Source organism: Vulpes vulpes, chromosome 13, assembly GCF_048418805.1.
Source record: "Vulpes vulpes isolate BD-2025 chromosome 13, VulVul3, whole genome shotgun sequence".
Lineage (NCBI taxonomy): Eukaryota > Metazoa > Chordata > Mammalia > Carnivora > Canidae > Vulpes > Vulpes vulpes.
In genome coordinates this window covers 31,686,922-31,704,425 of record NC_132792.1, presented here as the reverse complement: position 1 = coordinate 31,704,425, position 17,504 = coordinate 31,686,922, and the positions used below count along the sequence as shown (strand labels likewise).

Below are 17,504 nucleotides of genomic sequence, written 5' to 3'. Positions count from 1 at the left end.
TTTTATTTATTTACTCATGAGAGACACAGAGAGACAGAGAAGCAGAAACACAGGCAGAGGGAGAAGCAGGCTCTATGCAGGGAGCCTGACATGGGACTTGATTCCGGGACTCTAGGATCACGCCCTGGGCTGAAGGCAGGCCCCAAACTGCTAAGCCACCCAGGGATCCCTAGTTTCATTTCTTAATAACCTGTGTGACCTTGGGCAGGAGATTTGCTCTCAATGTCTTTCAGTTTTCTCTCGTCTTTCTTTTTTCAGTTTTCCCATTTGTAAAATGAGGATATTAATAATCGTATATCTCTCATGTGTGTTTATTAGGTGAATTCATTTTCTGATTATGTACAATTGTTTAGAAAAAGACCTGGAATATAGTGGTATATAAATGTTAGGTTATTCTACTAGAATGCGAGCTGCATAAGGACTTCATTGTCCGTTTTTGTTCACTGTTACATCCCCAGTAACTAGAATAGTGTCTAGCACGTGATAGGCACTTAACATATATTTATTGAATTAGTGTACATTGCTTTTCCTGTCTGTGAAATGAGAATAATGAGAGTAGCTACCTTATAGAGTGTTTATGAGCATTAAAGGAGGTAATGCTTATGAAGAACATAACACAAGGTATTATCATTATTACTATACATACAGGGCCATAAGTAATATTAGAATCCAAATATTTGTTCTTTCCCTATATCATCAAGCTATTCTGCTTTTTTGACTTGTAACTTTGATCTTAAGAGTTTTTAATCCTTCATTCTTCAGTGAACTTTTACTATTGTTTTTTAGCCTAATTAAGAAATTAATTTGCTTACTCCCATGGACATTTTCTGTCATAAGATAAAGGCAAATATTATCCAAAATCTCATTACTGAATAATGAAAATGCTGATCCTTTAATTTTTCTTTTTTTATCTTCTTGTATTCTAAACATCTTTTGACTTCATCAACCTTTTGTGAAAGTTTCAGGTTGCCCAGCTGCTAAAGTGTACCATCTCCTATTCACTTTGTAAATCTGCTGAGTAAACAACCAAAACTTCATTGTAAAACTGAAAAATCACAAAGGCTTACCATTTATTTATACTATGTTGACATTAACCAGGGGATGAGAGAAAAGATAGTATAGTTTGGATTTCATATTCAAGTCAAGGGTAATTGCCCAAGACTATTAAATACTTTTAGCGATCTGAAGTCAATAGAAATGTTGATTATATGGATTTGATCTCTCAGGACTTAAATGTGAAGTTATTTTATGACAGGAAAGAACATATAATTTTAGGATTCTGAGAGTTGGTTTTGAATTAAAAAAACAATATTTTGTTTTATATCCATAAATATTTCTATTTAGCATAGAATCATTGCTGTAAGGAAGAATAATTCACAGTGGCAAAAGTAATTGACTTCAATTGTGAAGACTGGAGTAGGAATCAATTTCCATGTTATCAAAAGCAAATGTATACTAAGAGGCTAGTCTGAACTAGCATGGCTCTAGAACCTATCCTGAACAATTCTAGCAACCAATCATTTCTGGGTTGGCTGGAAAACACTATATGGTGACAGAACTGCCAGATGGCTACTTTTTCTGTTTCTTTTTAGCGTATCTACCTCCGGGCCTTGCTGTTTGTTTTCTCTACTACTTCTCTCAGGGACTTACTTTTTTTTCTTCCTTTCCCTTTATTAGATCATTTATATTCTCATCATCCTCACCTACATCATTTCTAGCATAGAAAAGGGCAGAGCTGCCAAGGCACAACTGTGTTCCTGATTGAGTTAATCTGCAGTCTAGACACTATATAACTACTTTATGTAAGAACTGTTTTATATATCCACTTAAGTGACCAAGTCTCTATTTCAGGAATTAACTAATTTAATATACTTAAAAATTTTGGTGATTTTTTTTTGAGAAACTACTAAAACATCAGAGACATAAATGACATGTATTCTAGACCTGTTAGAATTGATGGATATGATTTTATTTTAAAAAGCAAACAGGGCAGCCCAGGTGGCTAAGCGGTTTAGTGCTGCCTTCAGCCCAGGGTGTGGTCCTGGAGACCGGGGATCGAGTCCCACGTCGGGCTCCCTGCATGGAGCCTGCTTCTCCCTCTGCCAGTGTCTCTGCCTCTCTCTCTCTCTCTCATGAATAAATAAATCTTAAAAAAAATAAAACAAAAAATTTTTAAAAATTAAAAGCAAACAGATTTAACATTGGTATATAGTTAGAATAAACAATATGGTTCTATTTTCAGTATTTATTCTCTCTTGAATCAAATAATTTACTGTCTAGTTCATACTCTATCATCTATTTTTGTATAAGTATACATGGTATGAGACACCTGTGATACAGTATACAGGGCATTGAACCTGAAGTCAGAGCCCCTGAATTTGAGTCATGTTCTGCCACTTTTTTTTTTTTAATTTTATTTGTTTATTCATGAGAGACACAGAGAGGGGCAAAGACACAGGCAGAGGGAGAAGCAGGCTTCATGCAGGGAGCCTGATGTGGGACTCTATCCCAGGACTTCAGGATCACACCCTGAGCCAAAGGCAGGCGCTGAACCTCTGAGCCACCCAGGCATCCCTTATTCTGCCACTTTCTAATTAAGCAAGTAATTTCATGTTATTGAGTCTTTACTAGATCATTTGTAAAGAAGAACTAGTGATGGCATTCTCGGGGTTTATGTAAGAATTAAGGAGCATAATTGGTGTGATACATTTCATATTCAATGAATAGAATGCTATAATAATATATGCCAGCTATATTTATATATATTTTCTTCAAAAATACGATTTTTATATTTAATGGTAGAACCTATTTTCAAGGCTACATTGTGCTTTTAGAAGGTAATTTATTGTGTATATTTGTGACTCACTTTTTCTCTGATTATATTTGGATGAATAAGAAAGTTATAAATAATTCAAATATAGGATTATAATGATTCTGGAGTTACACTTAGTTTTATATAATGAAACTATCTAATGTCCCATCATTTGGGAACTACATCCAAAGCCATCTGAATATGTATTCTGGTATGGAGGAGGGACATGTGTAATCTTTTATCAGTGATAAAAATGGTTTATTTTTTATGTGAATTTTTACATTCCTTTGGGAGTAGGAGTACTTATATCCAAATGGAATAAGAAATAATCAACTTGCTGAAAATCTGTAAACCAAAACTATGATTTATATAATATTGATTATACATAGGCAAGCAATTGAACATAGGGCAAAAAGAAGTAGAATTATAAATGTTCTCAATAAGTTCAGTGTATGCCACAAACTGTCATTCAAGACTAGAAGCCTCTATCTATGATTGTGCTTTGTCTCTTTAATCCCCCTGTGCCAACATTCTGCTTTTTCCTTAAAGCTTTCTTCTTGAAATAAGGTGATTTTCTTCTTTCTTTAGTTCTCCCTACTTCTCCTTTTGCCATTATCTCTAAGATTCTAACTATAGGAAAAAATATCAAAAAGCTTCCCCAGGACAACTATGTTCTAAAACTCTAAGAGGGAATTATGCTCCATCAGAAATAGGTGCATCTGGACTATTCTAGACTAACTTCATGGTCCAGAAAGCCAGTTCATTCACACAGAGAGGCAGGGCCCAAACAACTCAGACATGACCACCGTTTCAGGTTTTATATTCCCTTTTCCCCTGCAATCACCAGTAGAAACCCAAGATATTCCCCTCCAAAGTTACTTTCAGCTGTCATTCTGATGTCCCTGGATGCCAAAATAAGAGTTTCCACCCTTGGCCAATTTGTTTTTCTAGGATTCTCCTACTGAGGCCTTCTTCCTTGATACTTCCCTCTTGACCACAACTCAGTGCATACATACGCATGCATGCACACGTGCATACATGCATGCAGACGTGTTCCTAAAACGATTGATACAGTTACTACATGGGTTAACGTCTACTATTTTATTTCATTTTACTTTTTAGAATGCTGATCAAAACTTAATAATTGATTTTTCAGGACTCACTAGAAATTTGTGACCTACAGTTAAAGAAAAATATTAGATGACTTTCAATAACTTTTTCACTGCAAAATTTTATGATTATCTTGATTTTTATGGTGAAAATTTTGTTTAATAACAAAGCCTCTGTTCTCTGAATAAAGAAGCAATATGGTATGAAAAAGTGCTCTTAGAGTTCCTGGCTTTATCAATGTTCTATTGAAATGCTGATATTTCGCAAAAGTGAATAATGAACAGGAAATTGAACTAAGAAGGAGTTATGGAAAGGACAAAAGCCTATCAGAAAAACTAAATCGAGAAACCTGGATAATCCTAAGCAACTAAAAGTTATGTGATGGCATGCTTATTTGTACTGAAAGTTTCCAAATTTTTAGAAAGATTTGAAAGGATTATTTACTTGAATGCAATTTTTAATACCTTCTAAATTGTGATGTCTAGCGGCCAGAGACTTCAACATACCTAGAAGTTCCTGTGCAATCCGTCCCTTTCTCTGCCTCTGATCTCTCTGACCTCCTTTTCTTCCCTCTCACTTGCCCCACTGCAGCGGCACTGGTCCCTTCTGCTGGTCCAGGAAACACCTGGAACCTTCCCACTGCAGGTTCTCTTTGCCTCAAACTCAGTCACTTCCTCACATACCTGAATGGCTAACTTCCTCAGCTTTTTCAAACCTCTGTTCAAATGTCACCTGGTCAATGAGGCCCACTCTGACCGACCTTTTTTTAAATTAGACTGTCCTATCCCTCTTTTTTTTTCCCCATTTGCATTTTTCCCCTTTTTAACACTATGTAATTTACTGATTTACTGTATCTGTCTCCCCTACTAGAATGTAAGCTCCACAAGAGTAGGGATTTTTTTTTATCTGCTCTGATCATTATCGTGCCCTAACTGGTACCTAGCATATACAAGGAGCTCAAGTGATACTGAGTGTTTGAACTCCCAGTACATCAAGCAAAGAACTTGTACATATATACTACCTAGGAAATATTTATTGTATGAAAGAACTATTTTTTTTAATTTTTATTTATTTATGATAGTCACAGAGAGAGAGAGACAGAGAGAGGCAGAGACATAGGCAGAGGGAGAAGCAGGCTCCATGCACCGGGAGCCCGACGTGGGATTCGATCCCGGGTCTCCAGGATCGCGCCCTGGGCCAAAGGCAGGCGCCAAACCGCTGCGCCACCCAGGGATCCCCCCGAAAGAACTATTTTAGATGGTAACATTTACGTTTTACAAGACACTTTTGAAGTCCCCTATTACACATACCCAAGAATCCAGCCGAGACATGGTTAAGACTGGAATTGTTGTACCCTACCTTCCCACCCTCCCTAGATAAAGAAATTGAGAGTTTGAGTGGCTGGTGTAAGCCACAAAAGTGGGATCATCTTCTGACTCCCTAGTAAAATGAAATTATGGTTGCTTCATAACCTGTGGTAGAGATTTGCAATATATAGAATGTGATGTGTTATTTCACTTCTAAACCGTTTTGTTTCTAGTATGTTTGTGTTGCTTCCAACTTCATGTTAAGAGGATGCTATCTTTTATTTAGATGTTAAAGCGTTTCAGTGTTTACTGTCATTCTTAGCAACACCAGGTAGTAGATTATTTAATTTTTTTTAAAGATTTTCTTTATTTATTCATGAGAAACAGAGAGAGACACAGGCAGAGGGAGAAGCAGGCTCCATGCAGGGAGCCTGATGTGGGACTCGATCCCGGGTCTCCAGGGTCTCGCGCTGGGCCGAAGGCAGCCCCGCCCCTAGATATTAATTTAGAGGAAGAATGCGTTAAACGTCCTGAAATTAAAGCGAAGTTGATAAGCATCAAGGTACTTTTTTAAGTGTTGGTACTTTTTCAGGCTTTTGGATGGGTTTTTTTTTTTCCTCTGTTGACTTTTTAAAAATAAAGACAGAAGGCAAAAGAGAAGGCGTTAATGCTAGGGTTTTGTGGACTCTGTGACAAATTGGGGAGCCTTGTGTTAGGATTTAAAGAAAATCTCAGAGTTTCCCCTCTGTGCTTGAGGAGCCTTAACAAATTGTAAGTGAAACTGGGGCAAAGGGCAAGTCCTGCCCGCCGCGTACCTGACGGATCACCCACCCGCGGCGGGCAGGCGGCCGCAGGGGCTGCCCCGGGTGCGAGTCGCCCGCGGCCCTGCGCGCGCCCCGAGGCCGCCGCCCCCGCCCCCGCCCCCGCCCCCCGCCGCCGCCGCTGATTGGCGGGAGCGCAGCCGCGCGGCGGCCCGCGGCGGGGAGAGGGCGCCCAGACTCCGCAGCCGCCGCCGGGATCCTCCGCCCGCCCCGCGACACCTCGGACTTGGCCGCCGGTCGCCGCGTCTCCGCCGCCGCCGTCTCGCCCCCCCCGCCCGCCCCCTCCCCTGCAGAGCGGGCGGGCGGCGTCCGGACCGGACCGGACCGGACCCCCGGGGCCCCCCCGCGCCGTCCGGCCCCCGAAGCGCCTGCGGCCGCCGCGCCCCACCGCCAGGACGCCTCGCATCTCGTACCGCGGGAAGAGCGGGTCCGCGTCCAAGATGGGCCGGCAGGGCCCGGGGGGCGCCGGCGCCGCGGGGCGCTCCATGCAGCGCTCCCAGAGCCGGAGCAGCCTCTCCGCCTCCTTCGAGGCGCTGGCCGGCTACTTCCCCTGCATGAACTCCCTGGAGGAGGACGGAGGAGGTGAGGCTGTCCGTGGCTGTCTGTCTGCTCGCCGGGCTCCCGGGGGCGGGGGGCGGGGGGGCCGCGGCGTCGTCCCTGCCCCGCCGGGCTCTCCCGCACGCGCTGCGGCCGGAGACCCCCGGGCGCCGGCTCAGCGGCCAGGCTCGTCGGCGCTTGGACCGAGAGCTCCACCGGCGCGGACTGGGGACACCGCTTTCCTAGAGAAGTTGGTCATCATCAGGTGCTTGCGAGTCGGGCCAGGGGGTAGTCTGGCGGGGGGCAAGGCTGCCGCCGCCCGCTGAACCCCACAGTGTCTTTGCACCCGCAGCCTCCGCCTTAGCGCAGGGCCTGGAGGACCGAGTCCTCAGAAGTCAAGGGGAGAGGCAGCAGGAACTTTGAAGTGGGAGTCTCGGCGTGTGTAAATTCAAGATCCAGATGAGGGGAAGGGGTGATACAATGGACAGGTCGAGGTTGACGGTACTAGAGGCTGGTTTTCACTCTGGACACTGGAGGCCGTTCCAGGGCATGCAGGGTGCTGTCAGCCTTACCGTGGGTTGTCTGTCCCTGGGGCTAAAGGATGCCAGTATAATTGAGCTAAAGAGGAAAAACTCACTCCGTAAACTTCTCACCGAGTGATATTTAAGACCTTCATGAAGTTTTGAGTAACACAGCATAGGTTTTCTTCTTGAAGGACTTTCCATAAGACTTAACAACTAACACAAAAAAATATAATTTGTAAATCAAAGTAAAAATTGACTGCTGAATAGTGGCGTCCCAACATTTGAAATACTGTTTATTAATTTATTCATATGCTGGCTGCAAACCGAGTTCGTGTTTATGCGTATATCCAGAGTAGGCTACTTATCATCATCGTGTTAACTCTATTATTGTATGTAATAGTTTATTCTGCCTTTATTCTGTGACAATCAATGACGTCTTATCAAGATATCTGCACTGAACCGTGATTTAGAAGAAACTAACTACCTGCTTGGAGAAGAGGTAGAAATAATTTTTCTTTTCCCTATTTTTCCCAGTGGAGGGACAGAGAGCTGGAAGATGAGAGGATGAACAATGTCTGGAAAGTGGTCTTCAAAAGAATTCACTAGTTAGAGCTGTCGGGGTTTCTTCTAGCTTATTGCTGCAATATCAGTTTGCTATAGATCACTAAAGGTCTAATAGTAGGGTACTTCCCTAGTTGTGTTCCCTAAAACACAACTTTTAATTTTCATATTGATGCTTTGCTGGTTTTGTTTGTACGTTTACATTTCACTTGTTTTCTATAATTAAATGTTTAAAATCTCCAGAAATGTAAACAACTCAAGAAATTAGAAAATCACATTGGGTGAATGAATGGTCACAGTTTTAAGCTAAAACTTTCGGTATTTATTATGAGCCAGGCACTGTTCAAAGAACTTAACTGTATTTACTCTTTTAAGCCCACAACAACGTTATGAAGCAGTATTTTTATTTATTATCTCTGTTTCACAAAGAGGAAACTGAGGCAGAGAGAAGTTCAGAACTTCCCCATGGTCAGTGTCACCCAAGTAGTAGGCAATAGAGTTGCATATGAATTCAGGCAGTTCACAACACCACCTATGCACCCAACTCTGGGCTATACTGGATTATTATTTGCATATACTTGGTCACAGTCACATACCTAGCAAGTGGTGAAGCTAGAACTCAAACATAGCTGTGCCTGAAAATACATATTTAAATAAAACAAGTTATTATAGACTCATTTCTCAATTTTTAATTTTTATACCAAGTCTTGAGTTTGCTTCAGACAAACTATCATCATCCTTCCCTAAGTTATAACCAGAATTGTTGAATTTATAAACTACCATCCTAAAAAGACAGGGGAAGCTTATATAAACATGAGAATTTTCAAAATTCTTAAGTACATTCATTTAACCTTGGCTTACACAGACCTGTCTCGAAGGAAAATCCCATGTCTACACATGGGACATTGGAACAGACTTCTGCCCCACAAATGGTTTATAGAGTTGCCAAGACAAAATGTTACATAAGGAAGCCAATGTTTTCAAAATAAAGCATATAGTTCTCTATAGGTAACTAGAGAGGAAGCGCTCCCCATAAATGAACAGTTTTTCTATTGGGCTACGGTCATTTATACTTATTGTTTTGCAGTATTCCTACCATCCTTGAAAGTCCTGAGACTTTGTGGAGTATTTCAATATACTCTGCAGAGTTGTAAAAGTTAGAAATCACTGCCCTGGAGCAGTGCTTCCCTCCATTTTTTTTCTATTGAGACACCCACAAGGGGACGCATGTGGACAACATACTCTCATAAGCTTATTCGGGAATATGTTATTATTCTATGAGAATAATAAGATTCTGTTATAACTGCGAGACCCATTCTAATTTATAAAGAAAAGTAAACCATCACAACAGATGATTTTCATACTGGTTGAGAACAACTTGTCTCAGAAATCAGTGGTCTACTAACAGTGTAATCTGACTCATGAAACTGATTTCAAATTAGTCTGATTTTAAAGCGATTCTTTTTTTCCCCCCCATTTTTGGTCTTTTCATAGCGCAGTAGCACTAGCTCAGATGAGCACTAGCTCAGATGTACTCTGCCTTCCAGTTCTATATTCTCATTTCATTCTTATGCTACACATCTGGACACTGCCATTCTGCACAAGAAGTACCAAGAAGCTTATTGAAAAACCATATTCTTTTCACTCATTTGTTCATTCAAAAATATTTAGTGAGACTATTTGATATATTACAAGTAGTAGTCCTTGAATTAGTTGGATTATATTCCCTACCCTTTTAGAGCTTACAGTCTAATGGAGATACATATTAATAGGAATAACTATATAATTATAACTGGCCAGTGCTAGGAAGGCAAAGCACAGAGTGCAATAAAAATTATAAGAAAACCTAATATAGGAGTTAAAGAAGGGTGTCCTGAGAAAGTGAGAGTAAAATGTGACTTTGGACATCCATGATAGCTCTGAGTCCCTCACCTGCTGCAATCAGTGCCTCCCACGCACCTGTGAAAACAATTTGCTCAGAGCCCATGGCCAGGAAGTTGCTGAGCAGGATCCACAATCTGGCTCTGGAGTTTATAATCCTAACTACTCCGTGTATTGTTTCTTCATTATTCTGCTACATTTTCTAGGAACATGCTATGAAGTTGATGACCAGACACAGTACATTAATAATAGTTATCATTTATTGAGCACCTGTGTGCCACATTCCTTTGGTTTCATAATTCTTCAAGAAAGTTATTATTTTCAACATTTGACACAATGTGAACACTGAGACTCAGAGACATTAACTTGGCCATGGATTATGAATTTCAATGGGGCTGACTTCATTGAGGATGAAAGGGGAATTACTCTGAGCAAAAGAAGTCAAGATTCTTGATTCTTAATCGGCCTTTGTAGCATCTTTTCTGTATGCTTCTAGTTGTTTTTTATGTGATTTTTTTTTTTGCTTCCTTGTCCCTAGATATATTCCAAATAACAATTCTCCAATTCTCTGAGTAGATTTTTTTCAGCAAAAGTAATAATAATAGTCCCTTACATGTTACTTAATAGTTTATGAATTATGTTAACATTTTATCATTGAATCCTTTAAGTATTAACTTCACTATATCAGCTACTTGCCCCAACATTGAATCCATGAGTCTACATCCCTAATGTAGGATATTTTTATGTGTAGAATTTTTAAACATTTCAGGTAATTCCAAGAAGAAATAATTTCAAGAAAAAGTAACCATTCTTTTTTTTTAAGATTTTATTTATTTATTCATGAGAGACACCCACCCACACACAGAGAGGCATAAACACAGGCTAAGGGTATCCCTGGGTGGCCCATCAGTTTAGCGCCTGCCTTCAGCCCAGGGTGTGATTCTGGAGTCCCGGGATCGAGTCCTGCGTCAGGCTACCTGCGTGGAGCCTGCTTTTCCCTCTGCCTGTGTCTCTGCCTCTCTCTCTCTTTCATGAATGAATAAATAAAATCTTAAAAAATAAAAAATAAAATAAACACAGGCTGAGAGAGAAGCAGGCTCCCTGTAAGAAGCCTTATGTGGGACTGGGTCCTGGATCCTGGAATCACACCCTGAGCCAAAGGCAGATACTCAACCGCTGAGCCATCCACGTGTCCCAAAAGTAACCATTCTTAATAGGAAAAGCAGCCCCACAACTTCCCACCCATAGATTCAATGGCAAATGGTTATGGTGTTATAGTGTAAGAAAATGGCACATTTTCTAACACTTGATAGATCTGATTTCTCAGAGGCTATTTTAATGTTGTTACTTGTGGTTCTGGGTTCATGATTCTTGTTCAGCTGTGTACATATAATATGCAACGAATTTGATTGGCTTGATTTTATGGCCTGTCTTCTTTGGTTAAAATATGGCTTGGCAGGGGGATCCCTGGGTGGCTTAGCGGTTTAGCACCTGCCTTTGGCCCGGGGCGCGATCCTAGAGTCCTGGGATCGAGTCCCGGGATCAAGTCCCACATCGGGCTCCCGGCATAGAGCCTGCTTCTCCCTCTGCCTGTGTCTCTGCCTCTCTCCTCTCTGTGTATTCTCATGAATAAATAAATAAAATCTTAAAAAATATATATGGTTTGGCAATTATACAGAAGAGATCTTACTGATTTAATGCTGTTTAACTGAATAAATTAATTCATTTAATTTCTCTTACATGTTAGTAGCTTGAAAATTAAATTACAAGAAAACTACCCAAGAAACAGCAATAGTTTTAAATCACCAGAAAAACTGAGAAAAGTTTTTTTGCATATGATAGTGAAGCTATGAGGAATTAATATGAAAGGAACTAAGGAGACTAACACAAAAGACTTATTTAAGAGGCCATGCAACCAATAAGAAGAGTCTTAGTCTAATATTTGTATATGGTTAATGATACAATTAATTCTTAGTAAGCAGTCCCATTTGATTAAAATGGAGTATAGCATTTTGCGTGTGCTCTATTAAAATAAAAAATTCTCCATATACATAGATGTTATCCTAAGTACAGACATTGTGACTAACCAAGTATCTACTAAATGTCTATTAATTATAGTATATAGTTCTACCATTCTTTTCAAAGTGAATATCGTTGTAACTGCTATCCATTTTATTTATACTGTTTTTTAACATAATATGTGATCTAGACTTTTAAAAGTTCAGTGATCATAGTTTTTGCACATCTTCACAATGCCAATTTTGGGGGCATGTCCTAGATAGACAGTTTTAGTCTGAGTATGTATCTTTTCTTAGGAGATATTATTTTTCCTAGATTATGATTGATTAAATATGATAAATAATTTTATAAATGAGTCCATATGATATTCAACAGTAACCCAATATTTTTATATTAGGTTTAAATTCCAGACAGATAAGATGAAGCAAAAAATTTTGGAATTAAAAAAATAAGTGAAAGAATAGCTCCATTCAGAGTGCTTATTAGATATTACCTTTTTATATGAGCTTCAGAATTTTTCACTGGTAAGTGTCCAAACAGTATTTTTAAGGTAATTTAGAACTTTAATACAAAAGTCAAGTTTAACCCCAATTTGCTTTCATCCTTCAGTCAGTTCACTAAATTCAGAGCTAGTAATGGGGATGAGTTTCCCTATGGAGAATGACTTAACGAAAGAAACCCATTAGAAGGTGGTATTGCGTTGCTGCCAAGGACTATGGTTTAGTGTAAATACTTTCTGTTGTTCTAAAGTAGGCCCTTATTACTGATCAGATGAGATCACTCTATACATTTGCTCTATCTCATAATGTAACAATGTTTGATACAGACGAGGAGACTTACCTAATGCTATGTAATATAATATTATTTGAATAATTGGAGGAAAAAAGCTATCATAAAAATGATAGGATCAGAGAAGGTTTTGAAGTACCATTTCTTAAGATTTAGGTTTTGCCTAATGAGACTATAATGAAAGGACTGTTTATTTTAGCTATTTCAGTGACCAGTTGTTCCCTTACTATCCTATGAATCAAGGCCAGGTAGGTAACATACATCAGTAAAATAGACCAGATGTAATACAAATGGGAAAAGCAAGGACTCTGAAAAGCTGGAGAAAGGTTACCCATCCAAAAGGAATGGTGAGCACTCTATTCTAGCTAATTGATGCCAAATTGAATATCAGCCCAGCATTGGCAAACTTATTCTTTTTTTCCCTAAGAGAAAAACCATAAATCTGGATGTTTCCTTAAAAACTTTAACTTTTACAACATTGGCAGCTAAATGAAAAAATATAAACATTATTTGGGCCAAACAAAACATAAACTGTTGACCAAATGTGTGCCACCAGTTGGCAACTTCTCCCAGGAACCGCTTTCTTCCTTCTCATTCTTATTGTCATCTTGAGAGTTTAGGACCACATTCACTCCATTTTGAAATCTGAGAATCTCTCAAACCTGCTCTCTACCTTCTGTGTCTCCCTTCCAATCTAACTTCCTTGCCTCTGTGTCGATTCTCTTAAATATCATTCTTGATCTTGACATACACTTTCTCCAAAAACTTCAGTAAATTCCCATCTCCTACTAGATAGTTTCTTTAGCCTGACATTCAAAGTCTTTTACAGTCGGTTTTTTATATATAGCATAGCTTCCTTGCCTTCTTAGTCCTTTAGGAATCCAGCAACTCAATAAAACTAAGTCTTCTTGCCCTCTGCCTCCAAATTTTTCTTCATGCTTTTCTTTTTATTCTTCCTCTACCACTGTATATGCATCATATTTAATTACCCTTCAAAGCTCAGCTCATATATTGTCTGTGAGGTTTTCAGAAACTATATAAGCTTCTGTAGGCAGAGAAAAAGGTGAACGGGCTTGAAATATGAACTCCACCTTCTCCTAGTTGTGTGAACTAAGCAAGATACTTAATTTCCTTGAGCTTTAGTTTCCTCATTTTTTTTTTTTAGTTTCCTCATTTTTATGTGATATGTGCATAATAATACTTGCCTTGGAGAGATGTTGTGAACTGCATTGTCATGGTTATTATTCCCTTACGATCCCGTATCAAAATATGTTTACCTTGTTCTAAACTAGATTTGTGCTGTTCAATATGGGAAGCACCAGTCACTTGGCTGTTTAAATTTAAATAGATTGAAACCAAATTAAATTAAAAATTATTTCCAGAGTCACATTAGCCACATTTTGAGTGCTCAGAAGCTACACATGACTAGTAACTACCATATTGGACAGTGCAGAATTACAGAACAATTTCCATCATTCACATAAAGCTCTATTGGACAGTACAGCTTCAGATAATAGCATTCATATAGCATTTAGAATATATTGCCGTGGATTTTCATTATGCATTTACTGACTTACCTCACCTACTAAATTGTAAAATCACGTAATAAGAAACTGTGGGATCAAACATCACATATATTTATCTCCCACAGTTCCTTGCACCAAGTAAGTACTTAGCAAATATGTAGTGAATGAATAAATGAACAAGGAGCTAGTTGGTTTCTATGTTCATATCTAGAATAGAAAGAAGCTACTATAGCTGGAAGGGACCAGATTTCCTGAATAACTGTTTCTAATCTTGCAAGCACAAGAGTACTTCAAAGTCTTGTGCTATACCTACAAGTTGGGTATACTTAGCTCCACATAAACTAGGAACATATTTTTCTACTATAAATTACAAATAAACGTGTATGCACTATGTTTCATTTAGGGTGTCTAGTTGTAATCAACAGAAACCAGGTCTGGCAATTTAGATGGAAAAGGTATTTGCTAAAGGATATTGAGTAGGTCACAGAATCTTTAGGAAGACTGGAGATCCTGTGCTAGGGTTTAGGAATGTTTCCCCAAACCATGCTATATAACTCATCTTACCGAACTTCCACTGCTGATTGGGACAGATAACAGTTTGTACTATTGTCAACCTTTGATGTTGAATCATTACCACTGCTATAAGACCATTCTTGGAAATTATATATTGTGGCCACCACCCTCATTAGAATGGGAGCTTGGGGATCCCTGGGTGGCGAAGCGGTTTGGCGCCTGCCTTTGGCCCAGGGCGCGATCCTGGAGACCTGGGATTGAATCCCACATCGGGCTCCCAGTGCATGGAGCCTGCTTCTCCCTCTGCCTGTGTCTCTGCCTCTCTCTCTCTCTCTCTCTCTCTCTCTCTGTGACTATCATAAATAAAATATGATAAATAATATTTTTTAAAAAATGGGAGCTTGTAGTGTCTCAGCTTCTTTGTTTCATTAACTTCAGGCTCAAAGTTTGAGCAGTAGTGTCTGATCCGCAGAACCTCAGTCATTGTTCATGCCCTATTTGCCAGACAGGCTGGAAAAAATGATACCAATTTTAGTGTCTACAATTAAAGGGTGGGTTATTTCTCACACATAGGAGAAGGGTTAAAATGTGAGACAAAAACATTAACAGATATCTACTTAATAATATAAAAGAAGTACTGGTGGAAAAAGCCCATTAAACTCAAACTAATTACCTATTTTTAATATTTCTAGATACTAGTTTGCTATTGGGTTATTTTCCTCTTTGCTCAGTAAGCATAAACAAATAAGATGGGGGGAAAATCTATACAAGAAGGCTAAGGTAAAGACTATAGTTCTCTTAATTTTAACTTTTTCTGCAGATTTGGCTACCCAAATACCCATGCACACTTTTATCTTGCATATAGAGCATAGTCATCCCTCCTTAGAAAGACGGCCTTAAAACATCATTCATTTACTGCATGCAAATTGAAATCTAGGGGGCAGCCCTGGTGACTCAGCTGCCTTCAGCCCAGGGCGTGATCCTGGAGGACCCGGATCGAGTCCCACGTCAGGCTCCTTGCATGGGGCCTGCTTCTCCCTCTGCCTGTGTCTTGGCCTCTCTCTCTCTGTGTCTCTCACAAATAAATAAATAAAATCTTAAAAAATATATTAAATCTAGGATCTTTGAGTGATATGTAGTTCTCTTCCTTATACTCAAATGGAGCTTTTCATGTCACAGTGACCGGTAAACCTAAAGCTAAGTTACCTGCTTAGAATACATTCAATTTAAGTAGCAGATAGCAACAGGATAATGAAAATCAAAATTCTCATTTAGTAAGGAGAGACGAGGGGGGCATCTCAGTAGCTCAGTCAGTTAAGCATCTCCCCTCTGCTCAGGTCATGATCTGAGGGTCCTGGAATCAAGCTCCAGTGAGGCTCTCTGCTTACTCTGCTCCCCAGGGAGTCTGCTTCTCCCTTTCCCTCTTCCCCCCACACCAGCTCGCTTTCTCTTTCTCAAATAAATAAATAAAATATTTGTTAAAAAAGAATTGTGTTTAAAAAAAGAAGAAGAAAGGAGAATAGGAAACAAAAAAATGAATTAGCCACAATATCAAATCTCACTTGGGAGGAATTGCAAAAATTGACAGACTGCATTCCTTGGTTTACTCATCTGGCAACCTTGGTTCTGTTTTCTGCAAAGTATTTCTTTGCCTTTATTCTTCATTGGCCACAAAGATTTGCATTGAAGGGGGTAGGCTATATAGTATTAATAGCCTTTTTCTGCTAGTGCATATTAAGAAACTCAGTAGTTACCTTGAGAGTTGAACAAACTTTCCTAAGTGGCCCTAGTCCTTCAAAAATTCAATAGTCATGCAGTCCTATTTAATTCCAGTCAGTTTCAAGTATGAGTAACTCCAAACAAACACCTCATGTGACAAAGATTTTTAAACCTCAAGATTCTGTACCTTTAGTTTGTAGCTTCTGTGCCCTGCCCACTTCTTTTGCTTTCAGCTTAATGGCATCCACCTTGATATCAGCTGAAAACAGTGGGTTTGTGTGGGAAGAAAACCCCTTAATTCGTTTTTTTTAATAATAAATTTATTTTTTATTGGTGTTCAATTTGCCAACATACAGAATAACACCCAGTGCTCATCCCATCAAGTGCCCCCCTCAGTGCCCGTCACCCAGTCACCCCCACCCCCCGCCCTCCTCCCCTTCCACCACCCCTGGTTCGTTTCCCAGAGTTAGGAGTCTTTATGTTCTGTCTCCCTTTCTCATATTTCCTACCCATTTCTTCTTCCTTCCCTTCTATTCCCTTTCACTATTATTTATATTCCCCAAATGAATGAGAACATATAATGTTTGTCCTTCTCCGATTGACTCATTTCACTCAGCATAATACCCTCCAGTTCCATCCATGTTGAAGCAAATGGTGGGTACCTGTCATTTCTAATGGCTGAGTAATATTCCATTGTATACATAAACCACATCTTCTTTATCCATTCATCTTTCGATGGACACCGAGGCTCCTTCCACAGTTTGGCTGTTGTGGACATTGCTGCTATATGTGTTTCATTGCATCTGTATCTTTGGGGTAAATCCCCAACAGTGCAATTGCTGGGTCGTAGGGCAGGTCTATTTTTAACTCTTTGAGGAACCTCCACACAGTTTTCCAGAGTGGCTGCACCAGTTCACATTCCCACCAACAGGGTAAGAGGGTTCCCTTTTCTCCACATCCTCTCCAACATTTGTGGTTTCCTGCCTTGTTAATTTTCCCCATTCTCACTGGTGCGAGGTGGTATCTCATTCTGGTTTTGATTTGTATTTCCCTGATGGCAAGTGATGCAGAGCATTTTCTCATGTGCGTGTTGGCCATGTCTATGTCTTCCTCTGTGAGATTTCTGTTCATGTCTCTTGCCCATTTCATGATTGGATTGTTTGTTTCTTTGGTGTTGAGTTTAATAAGTTCTTTATAGATCTTGGAAACTAGCCCTTTATCTGATATGTCATTGGCAAATATCTTCTCCCATTCTGTAGGTTGTCTTTTAGTTTTGTTGACTGTATCCTTTGCTGTGCAAAAGCTTCTTATCTTGATGAAGTCCCAATAGTTCGTTTTTGCTTTTGTTCCTTTGCCAGGGCAATTTACACGTTTAATGCAATCCC

The 17,504-nt window shown here is 39.6% G+C and overlaps 1 protein-coding gene across 50 annotated transcripts in view; it reads left to right on the top strand.

Moving 5' to 3' along the window:
* Positions 1 to 17,504, top strand: part of RIMS2 (regulating synaptic membrane exocytosis 2) — a 589,976-nt gene that overhangs the window by 551,986 nt on the left and 20,486 nt on the right. Inside the window, exon 1 of one of the 50 annotated variants that reach the window (XM_025994832.2) lies at positions 6,308 to 6,632. The exons of the other annotated variants lie outside the window; for them this stretch is intronic. Within the exon in view, the coding sequence (XP_025850617.1) occupies positions 6,491 to 6,632 (142 nt within the window). The 5' untranslated portion in view covers positions 6,308 to 6,490. Of the gene's footprint in view, positions 1 to 6,307; positions 6,633 to 17,504 lie in introns of those variants that run through there. 50 annotated transcript variants of the gene reach the window in all.